This window comes from Hippocampus zosterae, chromosome 3 (assembly GCF_025434085.1).
Source record: "Hippocampus zosterae strain Florida chromosome 3, ASM2543408v3, whole genome shotgun sequence".
NCBI classification, from domain to species: domain Eukaryota; kingdom Metazoa; phylum Chordata; class Actinopteri; order Syngnathiformes; family Syngnathidae; genus Hippocampus; species Hippocampus zosterae.
Genome location: NC_067453.1, coordinates 28,616,193 through 28,642,070, shown reverse-complemented (window position 1 = coordinate 28,642,070; position 25,878 = coordinate 28,616,193). Strand labels below are relative to the sequence as shown.

Genomic DNA, 25,878 nt, shown 5'->3' with positions numbered 1-25,878 from the left:
AACACTGGATAAAAATGCGCATTTCGGAAAGATAGGAGGGGGCCTAATTGTGAAATATAAAAAAAATAAACACAATACGATTTTATTTATTTTTTTGGTAGAATAATGTCATAGTTGTTAGGACATCTTCCTCACAATTTTGAGACTCGGGGTTAAAATCTGACTTCTGGCCTCCCTCAGTGGAGTTTCCATTTTTCACTGCACTTATCTTGGTTTTCTCTCCACAGGTTGAAACTACTTCCTAAAATTCTCCCCAAAAATTCTTGTTAGGTTAATTTCCAATTTTAAATTTTCCATTGGTGTGAATGTCATCGAGAATGGTTAAAAACTACCAAGACACTGCGATTGGCTGGCAACCGATTCAGGGTGTCCCCCCGCCTACTGCCCGGAGACAGCTGGGATAGGCTCCAGCACCCCCCGCGACCCTAGTGAGGATCAAGCGGTTAGGAAGATGAATGAATGAATGACTACCAAGACATTGAGTCTAAGTGGGCCATGTTTCCTGTTGTTGAGGCGGTCGAATGGCCATCCCCAAAGATGTCGGTGGACACTGGTGATGAGGGATGCCATCAGGCTGATGTCAACTCTAAAACTCACCCCTCTGGAAAAACTGATTGTAATTAAAGGGGTTTTGTGGTGTTTTATTATATTATGGGCGGTGACTGCTTATTTGTCCAAGTCGTAGCCTGTCTCTTGATTGAAGAAAGGAGGCAAGCCTTGGATTAATTTTTCCTGGCTTGCTTTGTCACGTTCTGTTGCCACCTAGTGTTTGAAAAAGATGAATAAAATCGTCACCTGAATTCTTATGCTCACATCTCTACTCTTCAATTTGTGAAAATACAAAAAGTCAAAAGTTAGGATTTTATTGACATGAAATGTGAGCGCCTATGAGGAAAAACCATTATCACCTCCACAAAATCAAACCGTTATTATCTGATTCCTCCAAAACAAATTGATCAAATTGAAATTGCAATATCACTTTCATGATCAAAATATATATACATAGAGGTTTGGAGTGAAAAATGAGCCGTCCCGGTCGGGCGTAAACAGTTATTTGAATAAGTGTAGGTGTTATGTTTTTGTTGAGGTTACATTAGGTTTTGTGCCCTCGTGTACCCTTTTTGTCTCCACCTATTCTCGTCATCCGTGTCCCTTGTGTTTAACCAATAACATGGATGACGAGAACAGATGGAGACAAAAAGGGTACACGAAAACAAATATAACCTCAACAAAAAACATAACATTAGGCTGCCTATAGTGTATTTGAGTAAAGTGTACTTTTCCACGGCACCGCTTTTGTGTTGCTTTGATTCAAAACAGTATTGATGCAAGAAGTTTTATTTTATTTTATTTTAGTTTAGTTTATTTTATGAGTAACCATTTTCCATTAGTTTTATACACAATACTTCTATTTTGTCTACGGTTAGATTCCTTGCGACTCGTTTTGCTCTGACGTCATTGCGTCCCACCCAGAACATGCGCCAAATACAGGAAGTTTATTTTATTTTATTTTATTTTATTTTATTTTATGAGTGACCATTTTCCATTAGTTTTATACACAATACTTCTATTTTCTCTACGGTTAGATTCCTTGCGACTCGTTTTGCTATGACGTCATTGCGTCCCACCCAGAACATGCGCCAAATACAGGAAGTTTATTTTATTTTATTTTATTTTATTTTATTTTATTTTATTTTATTTTATTTTATGAGTGACCATTTTCCATTAGTTTTATACACAATACTTCTATTTTCTCTACGGTTAGATTCCTTGCGACTCGTTTTGCTCTGACGTCATTGCGTCCCACCCAGAACATGCGCCAAATACAGGAAGTGGGACAATCAGCTGAGCCTGCTGCTTCTTGTTGATTCCCGAAGTTGCCGTTGTTCGGCGACGCTCTAACCCCGAGGACGGAAGACGGCGGACGGCTCAACAAACACGTGACGAACGGGGACGTGAGGAATTTGAAAAAGCATCTGCGCTGCACAAGAGCTCGCACCCAAACTGGGACCCTCGGTGGTGGCGGAAGGGAGAAATAAAGAAAGAAGGACAGATAGACAGACAGCCAATTAACCCGCTTTGTGTATGGATGCCATGGCTGTGTGATCTGCATTGCTTATCGCCTCTGTGATAACCACGGGGCATTTCCTTAATATACGTTGTTTTTTTTTTCCTAATTGCACTTAATTCTCACGCAATAAGCGCAGCTAGCAGGGTCGGCTAATGTTAGCGAATAGCGCAACACAGTGTTGTTGTCCTGCTCGGTGCTTTCGTAACTGGCCGATAGTGACCCAAGAGTCTAGACTTATTTCAGCAATACTTCGACTGACAGCTGACGTTGTTCATGTCAGGTTACGTAATTTGCTCGCAAAAGTCGAGAGCAGCTAACCTGGTAGCCTGTTACTAAAATTGTAACTTGCAAGGCTCTTTTTAATCTTGTGATCATTATTTTATGTTTTTGATTCAATTTTTTTTCTTTCCCGCACACTTGTAATGTTAGTGTCATATGTACCACATGAAAGTGGTCACTTATTACTGAAAAGTTTCACGCTGATTTCCGCGCGTGTATTTGTTTATTTTGGGAGTTATGAATTGAAGTAGACAATTCAGTGTTCAGGGTCGAGACGGGCAAAAAGAAGTGAGGGTCCCTCAAAGGGTCCCATTGTGTCTTAAGGTGAGCCGCCCCCCTACTACTTGCCAATGCTGGATCTGGAAGTGGTGCCTGAGCGATCACTTGGAAATGAGCAATGGGAATTTGCCTTAGGTAACTTTTGATATGAAAATAGCAGTATGTGCATATTTGAGAGAAAATAAAACGAGACGTTTGAATTTGATGCTGAGAAATGCTGTTTATCTTTTTGAATTTGAATGAGTTTTTACATTTAGGAGACAGTACTTCAAATGTTTACTGTACCATAGCACAATAATAGTGACCTAGGTTACCACGAAAGACAATTAATAGCTACTCACGTCGATGGCAATTGCGGGTTCTGTATGTTGCCGTATTCTGAAGGATGCTTTAAGTGAAGTAAGAATCAAACCTGCAACCTTCAAGTTACAAGATGCCTTGTTTTTGTTGTTTTGTCCAGGCATGCCATTGGCCCAGGCTATCTCTATTCTCCAGAAACACTGCCGCATCATCAAAAATGTCCAGGTGCTTTACAGTGAACAGGTGAGATGGCCACAATGTCCCGTGTTTTACTCATTCGATCCATCCATCCATTTTTCAACACAGCTTAGCTTGAACAGGGGCACGGTTTCCTTACAATAATGGGGTCTTCTGTTTCCGACCTTGCCAACGTCGAACCTTTTGACACTTGCTCAGTCACCACCATACTGGTTTCCATTTAATTGTTTTATAGTCGTAGCCCACAAGTGCTTGAAATCACTTTCTTTTACTTCAATACCATCAGTGGTCAATCCGATTTTTTTTCAATTGTTTGGAAGTGTTGACAAATGTGAAGTGACATTATTTTGGAACCTCACATCAAAAACTTTAAAAAGCCAATGCAGCTTAGAAGAGTTATTTAACGATTTACCATTTAGAATAAAACCTTGCAAGGTATGCGGCTTCTTTTTCTGAAATTCTTAAATGTGTTTTTTTCCCCTAAATTTTAGTTACGGTAAGTTGAACAACAAGGGGCATTTCTTCTCTTCATAAGTCATTCATCCAGTGTGTTTCTGTTGTCAAAGACCTCTTACGACCACAACATTCTGGGATTGAAGAATAACTCAAGGGGGGAAAAAAAAACAGATTTTAGAGCAATTTTCTTTTTGTCTATTGAAAAATGGTTTGTGGCGCTCGTAAATGTTGTTAAATGCCAGACTCCAATAATGGCCTTCCGCATCATGTGCATGTTGGACGTCTCCACAGTCCGCCCATCGTAATGTAAATTAATGAGTTTGTTCATCTCCTCAACAGACACCACTGAGCCATGACCTCATACTGAACTTGACTCAGGATGGGATTAAACTGCTGTTTGATGCCACAAATCAGAGACTCAAGGTGAAATCCGTACGGACGGGATTCTTGTACTGCCACCGCCACAAAGTTGATTCTAAAGAAACGATCTCACAGCAATGCGATACGCATGAGCTCTGCGCCGTATTTTTTTGACAATTTAGGTCTCATAAACCAACTGCATAACACTGTTATGTTAATTTTGTGTCATTTATGGGCTGTATTCCAGTCAACTAAAGGGAGCGGTGTATTGTTACATGCCGACTGTGTGACTGGTCTGTTTGTTGACAGGTGATTGAAGTGTATGACTTAAGCAAAGTGAAATTGAAATACTGGTGAGTATGTACCGTTCATCAAAACAGTGTCCTTGTACAAAAGCTCAGTAACACGCAGGCAACAGCTGCAGGTCATCCGGTATATAGCTTTTGTACCCAAAGCACACTTTTTTTCTTTCCTCCTTTCAAGCAGTTCCTGAAATGTTTTACTCAATATTGTACTGTCATTTGGCACGCGATAAAAATATTTACTCCGCGCTCTAATAATGTACACAAAGGCATAGTGGATACAGTCCTGGAGCTCAGGAGCTTATATTTATTGTGTCTACCTCAGGGGTGGGCAAACTTTTTGGCTCCGGGGCCGCATTGACTTTTAAAATTTGACAGATGGGCCAGGTCAGCACGAGTTATGGTACATTAAAAAAAAATGCATTTGTTGACAGTCCATATCAAACATCAACACAACAAAAGCATGAAAGTACTGTATTAATATCCTTTTTTTTTTAAATGACAACAGTGTTGATGATGAACTATTTTAGCCCGTGCATTGCTGCAGATGGGTTGTGATCACACCAGTAGAAGTAGAGCGATACAGAGGTCCTAGGTGGTCGAAAAGACCCCCCCCAACCCTCATGTTCTGCAACTTCAAGTCAATGCGCCATCTGGCGGTGAAAGGCCTGTCATTACAAGTCCAATTGAAATAAATGCAATCATTCACATCGAACCTTAATTGTGGACCAACCTTCGGCGGGCCGGATTAAAAAGACCAACGGTCCGGATTCGGCCCCCGGGCCGTAGTTTGCCCACCTCTGGTCTACCTGAATATTTTTCTTTTTATTTTACTGAATACAGTCCGTAATTTTTTTTTTATGATAGAATGACAGTGTGATTTGATTTTGATTTAAAAATGAACAGGTAGGCATGCTAGTCGTGCTAAAATGAAGGAGACGTCCCACCCACGCGTGGTCATCTCAGAATCCTTCATTTCCTTTTCAGGTGGCATGTCCAATATATTTGTATTTTGATTACATGAAACAAAAGAAAAGAAACTAAAGCAAACTTTTAGAAACGGGGAAAAAAAATCACGTTTGGTGTATTTTTAAATTAATTTGCATTCTAAAAGTCAGAGGCCCATAACAAAGGGCACCATGGCAGTGCTTGCTGAGTAAAATGGCACCTCTCCCATGTTTTATTTTTCCGGGTTGTTTTTTTTTTGGGGGGGGGGGCAGTGTTTGTTCTTTGTTTCTTAGCAGATGTGACGTTAACCACCTTCCACATTCACTAAACAAGCTCCTCGCTGACTCTAGGCTTACTCTTCCTATTTTCGCCATTTTCTATTACGATTATAACTTTTATCATTGCTTGTATGGGCTATTAATTGTTCATTTTATGTTGCAGTACAGATGACATTCAACTCGGAGCCAAAAAAAAAATGCTTCAATTATTCGACCCCGTAATGGAGTTAGCTTACCCCGTAATGGAGTTAGCTTACCTTTGAGTGTGTTCTTCAAACACTTTGTATACATCCAGTGAAATGAATATGTTGCATTTACTTCTGATGTCGTGCAGCAGATGGTTGTCTCACTGTCTCTACACTCTGTGCGTGTTTTTCAAGTGGAGTCCATTTCAATTCTCAAGCCATCGCCCCCACTATAGAACAAATAGACCAATCGTTTGGAGCCACCCACCCCGGAGGTACACTTTGCTTGAAAACATTTCTCATTTAGACACAATGGAAATATAAAGGATACAGAAATATAGGACTGGACTTTTTTTGTGATTTGTTCTCGTATGTGCTGAATCTGCATTCCCCTTTCCCATTTGTGTCCAGTTTACAATGCAGCTGAGCAGTTGTTCCATCTCAACTTTAGAGGACTTTCATTCTCCTTCCAACTTGACTCTTGGAATGAGGCTCCAAAATACGAGGTGAGATTGTTGCAATTGTTGTGTGTGGCGGCACTTTTTTTAAGGCCACATTCAGACTGCTGTCCAATGTGATCCCCAATTCGTATTGTTTGTTTAAATCCGGATTTGTTTTTAATTCACTTGTTCATATGCTAAAAGCAAATGTGACTTCTCATTTGAACAAAACCCATCTGTGAGGTCAAACTCATGCACTTAAAGCACATCGAGTGACTGACACAGGTTTGAAGCAAATAATGGTGAGATACTCCAAATACAGACACGGATAAGGGAAAAGTGCTTATTTACAGAAAAGTGCAAATATATATATATATATTCATTCATCTTCCGAGCCGCTTGATCCTCACTAGGGTCGCGGGGGGTGCTGGAGCCTATCCCAGCTGTCTTCGGGCAGTAGGCGGGGGACACCCTGAATCGGTTGCCAGCCAATCGCAGGGCACACAGAAACGAACAACCATTCGCACTCACACTCACACCTAGGGACAATTTAGAGTGTTCAATCAGCCTGCCACGCATGTTTTTGGAATGTGGGAGGAAACCGGAGCACCCGGAGAAAACCCACGCAGGCCCGGGGAGAACATGCAAACTCCACACAGGGAGGCCGGAGCTGGAATCGAACCCGGTACCTCTGCACTGTGAAGCCGACGTGCTAACCACTGGACTACCAGGCCGCCATTATGTATGTATATATATATATATATATATATATATATATATATATATATATATATATATATATTATATTATATTATATGTGTGTGTGTTTGTGTATATATATATATATAATGTGTGTGTGTGTGTTAATTGGTCGCTACTTCGCGGATTTTCATTTATCGCGGGTGGTTTTGGTACCCGTTTAACGGCGATAAACGAGGGTTTGCTGTAGTCGATTTTAAGAAAGATATTTTGAGGTTCAGCCATCTTGCTAAAATTCACTCCGCCAGCACATCTGTACGTTAGCAACCGTTTCTATATAACAGCAGTTTAGCATAACAACTCCAAGTACATTTTTTGAAGCAGGATTAAAATTACATACCGGTACTTAGTTTGTCTCCTCATTATGCGCCATGTTTCAAATTAAAGGTGTCTTTCAGAATTTCGAACGGTAGCGGCCATTTAGCCAAAGATCAGCTCAAAGTCACGGCGTCTGTCTCGGATGCAAAGTTGTTTACATCTTTCCAGATGAAGCATTCCTACCTACTAGAGAACTCAGCCGCATTACAAATGCACTGTTTCCAATCAGTTCCAATATGAAGGCCTTTTCCCTTCAAAGGCACGTGGCTGAGTTGATCAGGTCATCCTAACGGCTCTCCGATCATTCCAGAAAGTGTATTTCACTGCAGCGGCTGCATTCGTTTTCATCGTAGACTTGACTTTGGTCGGCGCAGTGTTACGTCGACTTGCGAGGACTATCTTTGCGCGTTTCACGTACACGGCATTACTCGCAGCTGTTTTTGCTTTTGGCAGCCTAACTTTGTCGTGGGTTTTGGCCTCCCTGCAGATTCCACATGGGGCCATGGTCAAGAGGATGCACATCTACACCGGCAACAACCTGCAAGAAACAAAGTACTTCACATGCACCCAATTAAGCTCTTCGCAGACTTGATTTTAACGCGTTCAATGTGCACTTTTATCTTGTGCTCAGAGCACCAGCGATGCCATTGGCCTGTTTCCTTGGTAACGTCTATGCAGAGTGTGTGGATGTGCTGAGAGAGGCAACAGGACCAGTCGGGCTTAAGTTCCACCTACTCACTGCGGGTAACGCCTTTCATTGCCTATTCCCACATTATATCAATAGCCAGACTTCAAGAATTGATTTTTTTTATTTTTATTATTATTATTAGCCATTCAGGTGTCAATCAAACAGACTAATGTTATTAGAAGCCATACCATAAAAGCTTTAATAGCACATTATACTCTTATTAAATTAAATAAGAGACTTAAATAAATTAAATTATTATTAAAGAGACTGGAGCGACCGGTCAGGAAGGCCAGTTCTGTCCTGGGTTGCTCCCTTGACACTCTGGAGGAGGTGGGCAACAGAAGGATGCTAACTAAGCTAAAAGCTATGATGGCCAGTCCCTCCCACCCCCTCCAGCCCGCCCTGACAGCACTTGGTAGCTCCTTCAGCCAGAGACTGTTACACCCGCGCTGCAAGAAGGAGAGATACCGACGCTCGTTCCTACCGACTGCTGTCAGGCTGATGAATAAAAAATAACAATCATAATAATAATAATAATTAAATGATGTGAAGGCGGCCCGGTAGTCCAGTGGTTAGCACATCGGCTTCACAGTGCAGAGGTACCGGGTTCGATTCCAGCTCCGACCTACCTGTGTGGAGTTTGCATGTTCTCCCCGGGCCTGCGTGGGTTTTCTCGGGGTGCTCCGGTTTCCTCCCACATTCCCAAAACATGCGTGGCAGGCTGATTGGCCGCTCTAAATTGTCCCGAGGTGTGAGTGTGAGCGTGAATGGTTGTTTGTCTCTGTGTGCCCTGCGATTGGCTGGCAACCAATTCAGGGTGTCCCCCGCCTACTGCCCGAAGACAGCTGGGATAGGCTCCAGCACCCCCCGCGACCCTCGTGAGGATCAAGCGGTTCGGAAGATGAATGAATGAATGAATAAATGATGTGAAGGAAAATCGTAAATAGTACTGCGATTTATCCATTGTGCTCATATTGCATTTAATTGAAAGATGTTTGTTGTTTTTTTCTCTTCTTTCTTCTTTCTACATACATTCTTGCTGCTGGAGGCTGTAAATTTCCCCAGTGTGGGACGAATAAAGGATATCTTATCTTATCTTATTTGCAATCTTAACACTGGCAAATAAATGTGCACATAGCAACTGAAAGCGATGGGCTTGCCCGGTGTTTGCTTCTTCATTTGTTTCCAATGAATGTGCAGGTTGTGGTCCCGGAGTGATGGGCGATGCTAAAGTGAGGTCCTTAGAACGAAATATCTACTTTGGAGACTCCTGCCAGGAGGTTCTGGGTGCTCTCGGGTCACCGCATAAAGTATTCTACAAGTCCGAGGACAAGGTGTCAAAACTCCTCTTTCTTCTCTCCTCCTAAATCTGTGTTGTTTCTTGTTGAGAGAAAACATCTGTAATCGCAGTGACGATGCTCTGCATGTGTGAGTCAATCTTCTCCACGTGTGTTCTGCTTGATTTCAGATGAAGATCCACTCTCCATCACCTCATAAACAAGTTCCTTCCAAATGTAACGACTACTTCTTTAACTACTTCACCCTCGGAGTGGTGCGTAAGGACATACCCGGAGAAGTTTGCGTTTTGCTTTTGTGTCACTCTTGTAGAGAATTGTAATATGATGACTGTGATTTGTAAGTGAAGTGCAACGTCGCTTGATGCTGTGTTTTTATTGCATGTTTCGAATGAGCCGTTAAGGGAAGAAAATGTCTCACTCGGTCGGTCACGGCTGGTTAATGTTGTCTCGGGGCTTCCAACTTATCCATGCTGATAATAATGCTAACACAAGCATACAAAGAGAGCCTTTTTTCTTATGTTACGATCGTAGCCTCCCTGGACTTATCGCCACTAAGTAGGGTTTGCAACAGAATCTTTCACCTTTTAAAATTCCATTTCCCCAGTTGGATGCTCTGTCAGAGACCCAAATAAGAACCCGCTTGCATCCGACAGAGAAGTGCGCACACGTGCACGTCACGCGCGTGTACCCGATGCCGATTACAAGTGTCCTCGTTTTGGGTTCAGACATTTATGTTTGGATTTCATTTTTATTTTGCAGGATATCCTTTTTGATTCGACAACTCATCTGGTTAAGAAGTTCGTCCTACATACCAACTACCCGGGACATTATAACTTCAATATGTAAATATCTTGCTCAATTTTTTGGGGGGGGGCGGGGGGTATTCCGAGATTTTTTTTTTTTTTTATTATTAACTCTGCCTCATTTTGCACTGCAGATATCATCGGTGTGACTTTAAGATTTCACTTCTCATAAAAAAAGGTGAGCCACCGGATCCTCGACCGTTTCTACTTTATTCACCGTCGTTAGCAACGCATGTTTCTTTTCTCTCAGGAGGAGCCGACTCTCAGACGGATGACTGCGTGTTGACCACTTACAGCAAGGTTAGTCCTTTCCTGAACTTCTAAATGTGACATCATCCCTTTGTTATATCCTCTTTTTGACAAGCTTATGGGCTTGTAAACTTAACACAAGGTAAGCAAGCGTTTAATTTTTCCATGACTTTCTTTTTCATCGCCAGTGGGATCAGATTCAGGAACTGCTGGGCCACCCAATGGAAAAACCTGTTGTGCTTCATAGGTAATGATATAAATTCATTCATTCATTCATTCATCTTCCGAGCCGCTTGATCCTCACTAGGGTCGCGGGGGGTGCTGGAGCCTATCCCAGCTGTCTTCGGGCAGTGGGCGGCGGACACCCTGAATCGGTTGCCAGCCAATCGCAGGGCACACAGAAACGAACAAGCACTCACACCTAGGGACAATTTAGAGTGTTCAATCAGCCTGCCACGCATGTTTTTGGAATGTGGGAGGAAACCGGAGCACCCGGAGAAAACCCACGCAGGCCCGGGGAGAACATGCAAACTCCACACAGGGAGGCCGGAGCTGGAATCGAACCCGGTACCTCTGCACTGTGAAGCCCACGTGCTAACCACTGGACTACCGGGCGCTTGGGAAATGATCCAATTAAATTCGGGTGATCTATTTGGAATGTGGGAGGAAACCGGAGCACCCGGAGAAAACCCACGCAGGCCCGGGGAGAACATGCAAACTCCACACAGGGAGGCCGGAGCTGGAATCGAACCCGGTACCTCTGCACTGTGAAGCCCACGTGCTAACCACTGGACTACCGGGCGCTTGGGAAATGATCCAATTAAATTCGGGTGATCTATTTGGAATGTGGGAGGAAACCGGAGCACCCAGAGAAAACCCACGCAGGCCCGGGGAGAACATGCAAACTCCACACAGGGAGGCCGGAGCTGGAATCGAACCCGGTACCTCTGCACTGCACGTGCTAACCACTGGACTACCGGGCCGCTAATGATATAAATGATTTTTTTTTTTTAAATGGTATTTCTCCACTGGAAATTGTGCTCCGGACGCACGTAAAAAAGGATACTTCTACACAGTATTTCATCGAAACATTTTTAACAAGCTGCATTATTGTAGCGTCACCATAACACGGATAAATCTGCTTAACAGGTCCTCATCCGCCAACAATACCAACCCCTTTGGCTCCACGTTTTGCTTTGGACTGCAGAGGATGATCTTTGAGGTCAGTTTGTATGTACTTTCTGTCACGTTGTGCCCGGAGCGATAGAATGATCGCTCCGTGCACAACAAAATAAGGAAGTGGATCCCCGAAATAGCAGACACAAAAAGAGATTTTGTCAGATAACAAAAGGAGTCTTTAATAACAAACACAAAATAACCCGACAGGGAGAATAACAAGAAGCGCTGGTCAAAATAGGGACCAGGGATAAAATAAAAGGACAACTGAAAACGCTTGCGGAAAAAGATGGCAAGGAGGGTCAGATTCGAACAGAACGCAAGAGGAACAACGACGCATAATAATGGCCACAAGGCTAAGAGGCAATGAATAAATGCAAGTAGGAATTGGGCGAGAGAAATTTTGGCACGGCGTGGAATTCTCCGGCAGTGAGTAGACTGCCAGAGCGTCCAAATAAAGGCTGAGCAATTACTCCCTAATGGGTGACAGGTGTGTAAACGGCGGCCCCCTGGTGGCAACCCCGGGATGTGACACTTTCAGTATGAGTGAATGTCGAGTCCCCCCCCCCCCCCCTCCAAAAAGAATTGGAACGGCAAGGGAAGTTCCTCAGTTGTTGTGGTCTACTGAAGACCGACTGCAGCCCCACTTGCCATCTTCGAACGGTTTTTGATCGCCGCCCCTGCGCTTCGGGAACTGTGAGATGGCGACGTTGCCCTTTGGTTTGCATAATTATCCGAACAGGTGAAGCAGTAACAACCGTTTGGACGGTCACTTAGAAGGCGACACAAGTCCTTGCTTCTGTAGTTTTGTCCGATTGGCGCAAGCAACAAAATGTCCGCTCTCCCATCCACCAAATTGCCAGGACGGCAGTGTGAATGTTTTGGCCCCACCGGATCAAAAAAAAAAAAATGCAAGCTTTTACAAGCTGTTTGAAAGTGAACTTGGTCAAATTAACCAGAGAACAATTTGAGTCATCATATTTGTTTGGTCTTTCCTCAAGGTGATGCAGAATAACCACATCGCATCAGTGACGCTCTACAGTCCACCACGGACCACCGGCCGAGCCCAACCTGAGGCCGGTAGCAGCATCTCCCACTGAGCAAGTAACCGTGACAACCGCATCTCATTCTGTCTTGTTCTCAGAGTTGAAATTAAGTAAGCCGCAAAAGACGACGCGGCCCGTTCTTGCATTCAATTCCAAAACGGCCGCAATTGCTTTCGTTTTTCTGTTGGCCTGCAAGAATCGCGCTCAAGCACTTGTCTTGTGTTGGAGAACTGGCACTTAGAGGAGCTTTTGCCCCGGAGGGAACATCACGTAGACGCCGTGATGAAAACTGCATTCGGGCGGAACCGGTAGAAAGCAAATACAGGAAGTGAAATGCGACTGAGAGCTGCTCTGAAGCTGTCCTGCCCGCTGTGGACTTGTGGAAAGCCGTCAGACGCTGCAGAGGACCGATAAATGGAGAGACGGCAAAGCTTCATGCTTGATCCAAAACTTATTGGACAATAAAGGGACCAAGCAGTCAATGGCGGAGCCACATGTGACGCCTCGAAACGGAAAGTGTTCAAACATGGCTTCCCGGGTTTACTCCCATCGACCCCGAAACGATCACCCTCGTGAGTTAGCCTGCTGAATCATCTCCTATCCGAACAATGAAGCACACTAAAGGCCAGTTTACTTTGTTCCAAAAAGAGAGGTCAGCGTTCAAATCTTCGTCGACAACAAGCACAAATTGGCCACCTTTTCTTTTTTTTTTTTTAATCCCGCATGTTAGAAGCAGGGCGGCCCGGTAGTCCAGTGGTTAGCACGTCGGCTTCACAGTGCAGAGGTACCGGGTTCGATTCCAGCTCCGGCCTCCCTGTGTGGAGTTTGCATGTTCTCCCTGAGTCTGCGTGGGTTTTCTCCGGGTGCTCCGGTTTCCTCCCACATTCCAAAAACATGCATGGCAGGCTGATTGGACGCTCTAAATTGTCCCTAGGTGTGAGTGTGAGTGCGAATGGTTGTTCGTTTCTGTGTGCCCTGCGATTGGCTGGCAACCGATTCAGGGTGTCCCCCGCCTACTGCCCGGAGACAGCTGGGATAGGCTCCAGCACCCCCCGCGACCCTAGTGAGGATCAAGCGGCTCGGAAGATGAATGAATGAATGTTAGAAGCATTGAACAATGCCCCCCCCCCCTCCCCTAGGAGTAAGCACGTTGAAAAAGTAATGTTTGTTTGTTTTTTCCTTTTTGGGGGTGCCGGGGCGGGGGAAACAGTCTTATTCATTCACTGACCAAATTTAGAGAATAGATTGCCCCGTAGCGTGTTGTGTGTGTGTCGACACACCTTCTGTTCCTTTACGCCAGGTGCTTATGTGCCTGTGGAGACTACCGGTACTCTCCAACCCGGTGACGCTTGACTTTTCATCCCTCAGCAACGTCCGCTTTCTCCTGCTCATTTATTTGACTGCCAAACGTAAACGCCAAAGACATTTCAGGGTCATTTTTGTTCCGGTTTGCTGAGCTCACCTGTAACCGTTTCATGCTGTGTCATGGCGTCAGGCAAGAGGGTGGGTTTGGTATGTCACGTTTGGTTCCTTCCCATGACAAGCTGTTTGGTCATTTTTATTTTTATATGCGAGTCCATCTATGTACATGTATTCTCTTTGTCCTCACGAGTAAGCCAATTCATTACGCAAGTAGCTAAATAAATAACTACACGTGTTTTTTGACTTGACCGTATTGGCCAAAAGATAAGACCACCCCCCGCTTTTTCGAGACTCATGTTTGGAAAAAAAAAAGACTTGAACACCAAATTAATTTTTATACAGAAAATAATTACAGTACATCTGAAATAAATGATTCTAACAATATATTTGAGAGAAAAAGCGTGTTGTTTTGCCTCATTTAAATCTTAATATCTGAACATTTAAATATGAATAAATATGAAGCACAATCACGGTCGTAAATGAATGGCTTGTGGTGTATGAAATGTAAATTTAATAACTTCTCCTCAGCTGCCGGTTAACCTGGCCGATCTTCGACCCACTTTTCTCCAGATTGTCGCTACGTTTCTCCATTTTCTCTTCTATTATTTTCTTCTCTCTTCATTCTTACCGTTGTTTTTTATTTTTATGCTTCATACTACCGCTATTTTTATTTTTATTCTTCGTGACAGGGGTTCACTTTGGCCTGGGGAGTCAAGTTCAGCATTCACTTCAAAGATATCTGGCGCCATCTAGCGTCGTGAATGGGTATAATGTCTAGACCCCGAATATAAGACGACCCCCACTTTTTCAGTCTTATTTCAATGCAAAAAACACCGTCTTATATTCGGGCCGATATGGTACTTTGTGTGATTTTTGGCCTATTAGTATGAGTATTTGTAAACGGCTTTCCATTGTCGTCCCGCGTAGGACAACTTTTCCAGAAGAAAAGCTGCATTCATTCAATCTTCCACGATTTAGGGTAAAGCGTAGCACTGTGGTACATGTACCTCAATCTGGATTGCAAGGATATTGCATAAATGCACAAATGTTTTTCAAGGCATTCCTGCACATCAAGGCGGTAGAAAAGCCTCCCGCTAACTACAAACCTCGTTCCGAAGACATTGGGGACCTTGTGTTAAACATAAATTTAAAAAAAAAACAGAATACAGTGAATTGCAAATCATGTTCAAGATACATTTAATTGGATACACCCCAATAGGTCAGGTGGCAAAAATAGTCTGAAGAATGTAAGCTCTGCTGTTTGGAACATCCCGCATGTGGGGGGGGCCACGATAGGGTGTCAAAGGAGCTACCCTGAATTGCTCTGTCATTCACATGATTACCAAACTATCAAGGAGTATTTGTGCCAAAAGAAAAATAGTCGCACACAATCTTGTCACGCGGAAAAAAAAAAAAAAACCTAATTGGATGTTGAAATTTCAGCCAAAACGTTAATGGCACTCGGGAGACCCGCAGCCACCGTCTTCCTTGATACCGCCAGAGAATCGGGGCCCCCTGGGGAAAACATATCGCTTAGCAGCCCACCAATTCAATACTACTTTTATACATAAAAATTGTAAATATGCTTTTCTAGGGCAACTCTCAGTCGTAGGATGATTGACACGGTTATGTCTTGTCCGTGTCCCCTTTCCTGCGCCCTTGTCGATGCCTGCTTTGTATTTTTCTGGGAGTCGAATAAAATGGGAGCATTTGTTCAAAACAGAGCTTGTTTGATAAGTTCAAACTGCTGACGGTGTTGATGTGCCATATAACGATGCCTTTTGTTACTTTTGCTTGTTTGTTTTGTGGATACATTCTGTCAGTCATCTTGCCATCATTATTTTCGCCTGGCCCAGTCCAGTGGTGGGGAGGACGTCCTTACTTTGCCACACACACACACACACACACACAGCATGTTGATTGGTGCAATAAAAACATAATGGGACAATGTCATTGCAGTCTGTGGAAGCGAAAGGTATACAAACACTATTTTTAACTCAAACCTACATGTGATGCGGTACCTTCTCAACGCCGATTGGCTTTCACCGTCAGTGATGGATGGACTGGGCCAGCCTGAAATAATAACGCGAGGCCGACTAACGGACTTTCATGTCCGCTGTTGTTTGTTTTAATTGCAACAGCGTAAGATTAGGCCTTTATTCTTCTGATTTTTTTTTCTCTCTCTCTCTCTGAAATGTGGACATTTGTCCTGTAATATTTGGAAGTTATTTTTATAAAATAACACTTTAGACATGGTCTGGGTAACATTTGACTTATTTTTATTCCAGGACTTTATTTTTGTAAAAAAATAGCCCTTCGTTGTTGCAAGTATGGCCGAAATTTTTGTGTACTGTAATTCTACCAGCGTTGTTGGTTTTCTCTTGACAGCGTCACCCTCACGCACCTTTTTGGTCAGTCATTTCTCTTTTGCCGTGGAAACTTAAATCCTTCACATTTGGACTGCAAAGGAGAGCTGCAAAAAATAGTTTGGGGCTCGTGTCAGAAGTGGAGTCTTAGTTTGCTTACTGATTTTCTGATTATTGATTTTCTTAGTTTTTTTTTACTGATTTATTGCATTTTACTGATAAGAACAGCTGATGCAGAAGGAACAATGATTTGCTTTGTGATCTTTCCTGTTCTTGTTTTTCCCACTTGTTGGGTTGGAAATATTGTAATTATCTGAGAAGAGTTGTATTCAAACGCTTACTAGCACATTGCTTTGGTGTAAAAAGAAAGCAGAAAAGGAAGAAAAAAAACTGCTGAACATTGTGCCTCATCTCCCACTGAGCCTGTTTTTGACTGGTCGTGATATCCTTTGTAAAATAGGAAAAACAATTCCTTGTACATACAGTGGAATGATAATGGACAATTGCATCATTTTGGTGAGTGAGTGTTTATATCGCCTAAAATCACAGCATCTTACATGCTGCTGTTGACGTCTTCTGTCAATTTCAAATTTTGCCTGTTCAGATTTATTGCATTTATTATTCTTTTATTATTATTATTTTTTTTTTTGTACGATACCTTGATGTTTTGTACTTTTCTTTTGACCTCTTTAGAGTGGTGGTGGCCATATTTACACCAAACACTCATTAAAGCTTGTCAAGTCAAGTCAAGAGTATTTATGGAGCACTTTCAAACAGCCATCGCTGCATACAAAGTGCTGTACACGGAGCGATTTAACATGCACAATAAACAGTAAGACGAAATGGTAATAAAGGCGGTAGAAAGCACCAAGCAGTAAAATCAAGAACAATCTAAGTCATGCTGAGTCCAACGCCAAAGATGACAAGTCTCAGCGTTTATACACTGTATAGATTCCAATGAAAGGTGTCCCATTAAGTTTTGATTTATAATGCCTTGTTTTGCTTGTAATATTACCGTCACGTTAAGACTTGGTATTTGTCAGTTCCGTTTTCATCACGCGCGCAAAGCGTTTACCCTCCCAAGTGTCACTTTTCAAATCCATTCTTTCAAAACGTCGGCGAACGTGCTCGATTTGAAATGTGGGAACATGATTCCGATGATTCTAATTCCTTTGATTGTGGAAAAAGAAATGAGTGGCTCGCTCGGCATGCTAAATGAAAGGGCAAATTGGGAGTCCACTTAGCGCGTCATCTCCACCGCCTGCTGCCCAAAGTGCTTTTACAAAGCCTCACATTCACGCGTACAATAAACGCAATAATTACAGGAGAGTGTGCGGTTTTGTTTCCGGAAAAAAATGCTCTCGAAGCATTGCAACATTTTGTGCTTGTTGACTTCAAACTGCAACCATGCAAGTGAACACGACGAGAACACAGAAGTTGCATAACTTTTATGAGTGCAAATGATCAGCTCATTAACATCCAGGATTAATTTTCTGTCTGAGAAAATGACCAAAAGAAAATAAAAAATGAACAATGTGGATGTGACTAACATTTGGAAGGCTCTTTCTTTGCATGCTACATATTCACCAAATCTTGAAACTAAGGCCGTTAGTAAACCATCAAATGTGCTGTCAAGGGGCTCACACGACTGTAATTCGCAGTTGGAGACTCGGAAACAAATTCAAGGACGAAACCACTGAAACGTACAAAATTGAAGTTCTCAAAAAAAATCTGGATCACAGAAAACAAATTCTTCAGTCCCTTGATAAAATGTCAATTTTGGGGTGGTCCAGTGGTTAGCACGTGGGCTTCACAGTGCAGAGGTACCGGGTTCGATTCCAGCTCCGGCCTCCCTGTGTGGAGTTTCCATGTTCTCCCCGGGCCTGCGTGGGTTTTCTCCGGGTGCTCCGGTTTCCTCCCACATTCCAAAAACATGCGTGGCAGGCTGATTGAACACTCCAAATTGTTCCGGGGTGTGAGTGTGAGTGCGAATGGTTGTTTGTTTCTGTGTGCCCTGCGATTGGCTGGCAACCGATTCAGGGTGTCCCCCGCCTACTGCACGGAGACAGCTGGGATGGGCTCCAGCACCCCCCGCGACCCTAGTGAGGATCAAGCGGCCCGTTAAATTATTTGAGTGCTATTGTCACCTTTGCACTTGGAACGGAATGAATGAAGTAAACCATTTTAGCATCTCACGTTCATGCATGCATGACGGCGCATTTGTGGTACATTGAAGACTGTTTTGACATCAACTCTCACCAAAAAATAAAAAAGGTTGATGAGAGTCATTTGTGAACAATGATATCACATTGAACAGTTAAGAGGCCAAATCCTTCGTTAATGCCTCAACCCTTGGGTCCTTCAAATGAAAAAAAAAACCCTAAGTTACGCATTGTACAATTTTTGTAATGATGTATTTTGTGTTATAAAAACATTCTTTTTTTTTTTTTTTTCAAACACTCAAAATGTTCGGAGGCATCTGTGCTATCCATACATATATAGTTTTTATTAGTTCTTTGGGATTTTTTTAGTCTTTATTTTTTGCAAAAGGGAAAAAAAAATTGTGTCTGGAGGTCCCAACCAAGCCCTACTAACAATCCCGACCGGACGTGTTCATGTAAAATGCGTCGGTTTGAAGCCTCCTGCAAAAAGGCAAACTCATTTGCGATCCTCTGGCGCCACCTAAAATTTGCACAATTGGAATGACCTCAACCCAACAATGTGGCATGCATACGTCTGTCCAAGCGAAAACAAAGCGATTAACGTAAAAATCGCGTGAAATGCATGTTTACACATTAGGTTTACGATGCATTCAAAAATATGAATTATGATGGGTCTCTATGGTGCAAAATATGTAAAATGTGAAGATTACGGAATCAAAACCTTTTTTATTATTGCTGCAATGCCTGAGAATTATCAGCCGGTGACGTCATGAAATTTAGGCCATTTTAGATCCCCCCCGATACGTTTCAGCTCTCTCGTGTTTTTCCGAATGCCTTTGCCTTTGATTCAAAGACATCATTTTAACATTTCTCGCAAGCGGTGGACTACGAGGGTTAACGTCTGTCTGCTCATCTCGTCAGTCTACCAACATGGATGAGGTGTCACGTGACTGTGCTTCAGATCTCGGCCCTTTCAAAGTTGACCACGTCTTCCCCGCAGGGTGTCAATCGTGTGTGACAAACACTCCCTTCTCATCATAGTCAGTCTCCGCCTCCCCTTTTGAATCTCCAGTCCGCCACCTGAAGGGTCCGGTTGTTGATCTGGACCTGTTGTGACAGTTCAGTTTGGGGTCATTCAACAACTTCCACATGAGCCATATCTGGGGCACGCTGAGGCCGTGAACCACCATGAGCTCCCGGTAAAAACACGGCTCGAACGTCTGGAGGTGAGGTGCCGCTGATGGACGGGGGATGCCGAAGGTCCGAAAACCTGGGTGACGCAATGGCTTGATCCCGAGCAGCTGGAGGCACATTCCCAGGAACACGTCGTCGATGGGAAACAGCTCGACCTGGAATTTTGAAAGACGAATGTCAAACGAAAGCCGACAAAAAAGACCAATTGCACTTTGTTTGTCGTTCGGGTCAAATACTTGTTGACAGGAGACGCCGAGTCTCCGCGCCGTATGCCCGGACATGACGAAGCCCCCTCCCCCGGCATAAGACGGGTACAAAGCACTGCCGTACACAGACTCTGGCACGTAGTACTTGGAAGTGCGTCGGCGAATGGGTTTGGCGTTGACGATTATATCGCCGATGAAAAGATCCTCATTTGCCTTTTCACCTTGAAGCATCTCCAGTATGTTCTCCACGTTCACGTAAACATCGGCGTCCCCTTTGAAGACGAACCTGAGACCACGATGACAAGAGACAAAAGAATGAGGAGAAATGAGGTTGGTTTGCGCCTCGCAATGGGGGCTGGGTGGATCGAACACCGACTTGACGTGAGGACAGGTGCGGTTGACCCATTCCAGAAAGTGCGTTTCCTTTAAGGTCAAGTTGAAGAAGGTGTCCTCAAAGTCCCACAGCAGAATGTCCTCGAAGGTTTGACTCTCGTAGGTCAGCAGATGATCCCACAGAGGCAAGGCGGTGCGATTCTTGGGCACCCCCAACAGGAAGACTGTACGGACGGACCCGCCTTCTTTACCCCAGGTCCGACGTACCACCTGAGGTAAGTGAAAGTGGAGAGCAGGTTCGGTTTTGTCTGAAAACAAAAGAGCACCCGCACATTTTCTACCGCATATCCCACTTAGGGTCGGAAAGCAGCCATGAGTTTCAGTTTTGTCTGAAAACAAAAGAGCACCCGCACATTTTCTACCACACATCCCATTCAGGTTCGGAAAGCAGCCACGAGTTTCAGTTTTGTCTGAAAACAAAAGAGCACCCGCACATTTTCTACCACATATCCCATTCAGGTTCGGAAAGCAGCCACGAGTTTCAGTTTTGTCTGAAAACAAAAGAGCACCCGCACATTTTCTACCACATATCCCATTCAGGTTCGGAAAGCAGCCACGAGTTTCAGTTTTGTCTGAAAACAAAAGAGCACCCGCACATTTTCTACTGCATATCCCATTCAGGTTCGGAAAGCAGCCACGAGTTTCAGTTTTGTCTGAAAACAAAAGAGCACCCGCACATTTTCTACCACATATCCCATTCAGGTTCGGAAAGCAGCCACAAGTTTCAGTTTTGTCTGAAAACAAAAGAGCACCCGCACATTTTCTACCACATATCCCATTCAGGTTCGGAAAGCAGCCACGAGTTTCAGTTTTGTCTGAAAACAAAAGAGCACCCGCACATTTTCTACCACATATCCCATTCAGGTTCGGAAAGCAGCCACGAGTTTCAGTTTTGTCTGAAAACAAAAGAGCACCCGCACATTTTCTACCGCATATCCCATTCAGGTTCGGAAAGCAGCCACGAGTTTCGCAAGCCAGTGTACTCTCGTGAGGCCAAGGGTGGCCTCGGGCAACAGCATAAAACGGTGTCGAAATCAAATATGTGAGTTACTCAGCACGACTTAGATTTGTTCTTGATTTTAATGTCTGGTGCTTTCTACCGCCTTTATTACCGATTTGTCTTACTGTTTATCGTGCGTGTTAAATCGCTCCATGTACAGCACTTTGTATGCAGCAATGGCTGTTTGAAAGTGCTCGAGAAATACTCTTGACTTGACAACTGACTTCCATACCTGAGGAGGTTGGTTGTTTAGGACAGGGGTCCCCAAGCACCTGTCCGCTGATCGGGACCGGGCCACGTAGAGACAGACCTGCGAGCTGTGAGCACATTTACTCCAATCTGACTCGGTAAAAATGTGCGCAACTCTCGCCAATCGGAGTTACCGCCCCCCCACCCCCCACCCCGAAAAGCTCTGTGTCAGGAACTGGCAGAACGAGGTTGATGATACGGCAGCAGTGATTCGAGAAACCGAGAGGACTGTGTCTGCCTGTAACATCAGCTAAACTGTACCGAAAAATAAAATAAAATAACCATCAGCATGATTTTATTTACCTGCCGCTTATCAAAATCTGCGGCGACAGATTTCACCGCAATGAGCATGTAAAGCTCGCGGTTTCCTCCCAGCTGACATTTCTGCGGTTGATCTATTAGCAGACGGAAGTTGCGGTTGTCCTTCTCTCGCATATAGCCCGCAAAGTCAAACAGCGGCAATGTCGGCACGGGCGCGCCGCTCGTCTCGCTCGCTGTGATGCTCTTCTGTCCAGACTTGGACTTTCCTTTGGATTTAGACTGAGCTTTAGACTTGGGCTTAGGACGTTTTGACTTGCGTTCGCAGAGAGGTAGCTGAGGCTCAGACGGGCTGGCTGCATCCTGCTCATTTGAACACATAATGACAACGGGACATTTGATGGGACATAAATGAAAGCAGAAATCACTACACGCACTCTGATTGACTCTTCCTGAACCCTTGAATCTCACCGGCAGGGGCTCTTGGGACACTCTGACTCTGTTGGATCCTAGCAGGGTCCGACTGGGGCTGGTGGGATGAAGGATTTCCAGCCTCCATGCTGGCTTGTCCCACCCAGAGGACAAAAGGACCTGGAACATCGCAGGACTCGTGAGAACGGGAGCTTTGTGCGGGTTGGGTTCTTTGTGACATTTGATTCCATTTTGGGTCTACCTGTCGCACATAGAGCAACAAGGAGAAGAGCAGCAGTAGCAGCAACGTGCACAACACGTCTCCTTTTATGTAACATCCTCTTCTCCTCAGCGTCACCATGTTTGGGCTTTAGTCGCGTATTTAACAGGGGCGAAGTAGGAAGAGATCTCTTAAGCATCTCTGCTTGGATGACTTCACCATTTGTCCAACAAAATGTAGGTTGTCCCTATTCCGGGGGAGTCTGAAAGGCAACCCTTTATTTCCATTGCTCTCTTTCTCCAGAGCCAGCACGGGCATCCTGACACAAACAGAACAGAGTCACAAGAGGGAGATCATGACAATGCGATGTGAAAAATAAAAGAATCGGATTTTGGTCAGGGGCGGCCCGGTAGCCCAGTGGTTAGCACGTCGGCTTCACAGTGCAGAGGTACCGGGTTCAATTCCAGCTCCGGCCTCCCTGTGTGGAGTTTGCATGTTCTCCCCGGGCCTGCGTGGGTTTTCTCCGGGTGCTCCGGTTTCCTCCCACGTTCCAAAAACATGCGTGGCAGGCTGATTGAACACTCTAAATTGTCCCTCCGTGTGAGTGTGGGTCCGAATGGTTGTTCGTTTCTGTGTGCCCTGCGATTGGCTGGCAACCGATTCAGGGTGTCCCCCGCCTACTGCCCGGAGACAGCTGGGATAGGCTCCAGCACCCCCCGCAACCCTAGTGAGGATCAAGTGGCTCGGAAGATGAATGAATGAAAGGATTTTGGTCAAACTCTCAAACAATTTGGCTGGTTGTACCAGGCCCGACAGTTCAGTTTCAGTCCTGTCCACGAGGCGCTCTCTGCTGGTTACTTTTGGTACTGCTTCACTCGGCCACATTGGAAGTGGACTCCGCATTGGCTTGACTATGGCAAAGCAGTTGAGTGACGTATGTGGGCCGGAAATCAATTTACAACTGTGGCTCATATATGGACAGTTAGTATTGAGCCACCCTTAAATGCAGTTTCAGATTTTTTTTTTCAACACACAACCTTGTTTTACAAGTATGCGGACTTCCATTCATCACACACAAACACACACACGCACACGAGCACAATTGTGAAAAGTGAATAGAAATTCTACTAGGATTTTCTATTCACTTTTCTACTAGGGGGCGGCCCGGTAGTCCAGTGGTTAGCACGTTGGCTTCACAGTGCAGAGGTACCGGGTTCGATTCCAGCTCCGGCCTCCCTGTGTGGAGTTTGCATGTTCTCCCCGGGCCTGCGTGGGTTTTCTCCGGGTGCTCCGGTTTCCTCCCACATTCCAAAAACATGCGTGGCAGGCTGACTGAACACTCTAAATTGTCCCTAGGTGTGAGTGTGAGCGTGAACGGTTGTTCGTCTCTGTGTGCCCTGCGATTGGCTGGCAACCGATTCAGGGTGTCCCCCGCCTACTGCCCGGAGACAGCTGGGATCGGCTCCAGCGCCCCCCGCGACCCTAGTGAGGATCAAGCGGTTCGGAAGATGAATGAATGAATGAATTCTACTAGGTACACTGTGCATGTTCACTTTTTTTTTCAAAATTGAAAGGGTATTTGCATGGCTTGTGCCACTCCTTCACGATCATGTTGGTTTGTTTGATTGTTTGTTTTTGGCGGGGCGGGTCTGCTGTTTGACAAACCAACTAAAATACTTATGACCTACACACTTTTGCTTTTCAGCTAACAATGCTCTATTTTGATTGGGTGAGAGGTGTCAATTGTTATGAGCTACAGCTTATGTCTATCGCAGAATCAACAGGACTTTTTAACATTTTTAATATTTCTAATATTTCAAAATATTAAACGCATCTAGACACCAAAAAAATTGAATTGTACTGTCGTTTTTTACCTCCTGCTGTGTGTTATTATAGTTTAACTTGTGAGAATTTTGGATACATTGTAACGCTATTAAATAAGAGTAAAACTTGAGTAAAAGTCTTCCTTTTAAATCAAGTATTTTTCTTTTTCTATCTCCGAAGCAACGGTTAATATACAACTTCACAGCGTGTACAAATGAGGGGGGCGTGTCTGTTATATAAGAGAATAGTGTATACAGCATTTTATTCGGGTGCCGTCTAATTCGGGAAATAATGTGTCAGCAAAACATCCATTATGTCGGAGGAACGCTCCCAAATGTTAACAACGAAGTATCTTCATACAATACGTAACGTCTAATTATTATCACGGAGTATAAGTGAACGTGACAGAAAAGTCCGAAAAAAACGCGCACATTTATACTTCCCAGGTTGTTGACAACGTCAGCAGTCCTGTTTTTTATTAAGTCATAGTAAATTGCGTGTAAGTACAGCGTATATAACGAATTCATTCAAACTTACCAACGCGGACGGAGGAGGTGAGGACAAACTGGAAACATCTGGACGTATTGCGTCTCCACACTGGCGCTTATGTTGCCTTTATGTTGCCATGGGAAATATGCCATTTACTACTCAACTTTCCGATACAGATTGAGCAAGTTTGCTAGTCAGTCATTTTGAATCGCGAAATACGTTAGAGAAACCAAGTATAGTTATAAAGATAAAAGACAGCAGATGCATTTGCTTCACACTACTGGTAATCAGTTCAACTGCTTGGTGCTTTCTACCGCCTTTATTACCGATTCGTCTTACTGTTTGTTGTGTATGTTAAATCGCTCCATGTACCGCACTTTGTATGCAGTGATGGCTGTTTGAAAGTGCTCGAGAAATACTCTTGACTTGACTTGACTTAAACTGTGTAAAAAAAGGTGTTAGGAATTTGGTGGTCGTGAGCGATCTAAAAGGGAGGACCTGAACGCAGCATCTACTGAAACCGAACCACGTGGCTGAAATTTGAAGGAACGGCAAAATGGGGGTTGGGGTTGTCAAAGGAAAAAAAAAAAGAGTGGATTGTGGAGCTAAATTACATATTCATCTCTGTAATGTCATCGGGTTTGTTCTGAACACCCAACAGAATAAGTATTTCTCGCAGAAGTAAAGAAGATTCAGTCCACAATGGCATCTGACAAAGTGGAGATGAGAAGTTTCTCATAATGAGCAGCAATGATGATAATTTGTGATTCTTTTTTTGTTGTTGTCTCCTAAGAAGACTCGACTGAAGGCATGATAAGGAGTTCTGCTTCTGTGACAAAACGATACGTGGTCCACCGAAATCTACACTAATCACAGTCCCAGCGATTTCTTTCAAAGGATAGTGGGTTTGGCTTGTCAGGGGAACGGAATGTTGTTTATTGTATGCACAGGTTTTAGATGCAAGACAAAGAGTTTGGTAGAATATCACTCCAGTGGCCTCCGTGTATCCACAACCGCGCACACATTCTTCTAACGCGATGTGGCTGTGTTCAGAATGAACCACTGACTGGGAGGCAGCACATTCCTGCCAGCATTTACGCTGGTTCTGATTAAGCCCATATAAAGTTCAGATGTTTTAGTAGGCTTTTCTGCAGAGCGATTCAACGTCATCAGAGGGATCTTTGTGACACACAATAATAACATCATCCGTGTCATCCGTGAGTGGTGAAAATACACCACCATGGTGACACT

At 44.1% G+C, this 25,878-nt stretch overlaps 2 protein-coding genes across 3 annotated transcripts; one reads left to right on the top strand and one right to left on the bottom strand.

The window, feature by feature from the left end:
- Positions 1 to 1,803: 1,803 nt before the first annotated feature.
- Positions 1,804 to 15,754, top strand: phaf1 (phagosome assembly factor 1). The gene is made up of 16 exons (XM_052062142.1): positions 1,804 to 2,764; positions 3,090 to 3,172; positions 3,923 to 4,006; positions 4,253 to 4,296; positions 5,852 to 5,931; positions 6,068 to 6,162; positions 7,661 to 7,725; positions 7,805 to 7,917; positions 9,062 to 9,195; positions 9,330 to 9,413; positions 9,919 to 10,001; positions 10,097 to 10,140; positions 10,213 to 10,262; positions 10,400 to 10,458; positions 11,361 to 11,433; positions 12,389 to 15,754. Exons 1-16 carry the CDS (start codon positions 2,701 to 2,703, stop codon positions 12,485 to 12,487), a joined length of 1,254 nt encoding a protein of 417 aa, XP_051918102.1. The 5' UTR covers positions 1,804 to 2,700; the 3' UTR covers positions 12,488 to 15,754.
- Positions 15,755 to 19,148: 3,394 nt separating this feature from the next.
- b3gnt9 (UDP-GlcNAc:betaGal beta-1,3-N-acetylglucosaminyltransferase 9) lies at positions 19,149 to 24,942 on the bottom strand. Of its 2 annotated transcripts, XM_052062122.1 has the most exons (7): positions 24,676 to 24,941; positions 22,357 to 22,633; positions 22,155 to 22,274; positions 21,729 to 22,046; positions 20,160 to 20,386; positions 19,814 to 20,069; positions 19,153 to 19,732 (listed from the first exon to the last, which is right to left on the bottom strand). In XM_052062122.1, exons 2-7 carry the CDS (start codon positions 22,453 to 22,455, stop codon positions 19,388 to 19,390), a joined length of 1,365 nt encoding a protein of 454 aa, XP_051918082.1. In that variant the 5' UTR covers positions 22,456 to 22,633; positions 24,676 to 24,941; the 3' UTR covers positions 19,153 to 19,387. The 2 variants fall into 2 exon arrangements, with proteins under 2 accessions (XP_051918084.1, XP_051918082.1); XM_052062124.1 differs by lacking the exon at positions 21,729 to 22,046 and having other exon boundaries at positions 19,149 to 19,732; positions 24,676 to 24,942.
- Positions 24,943 to 25,878: the final 936 nt, after the last annotated feature.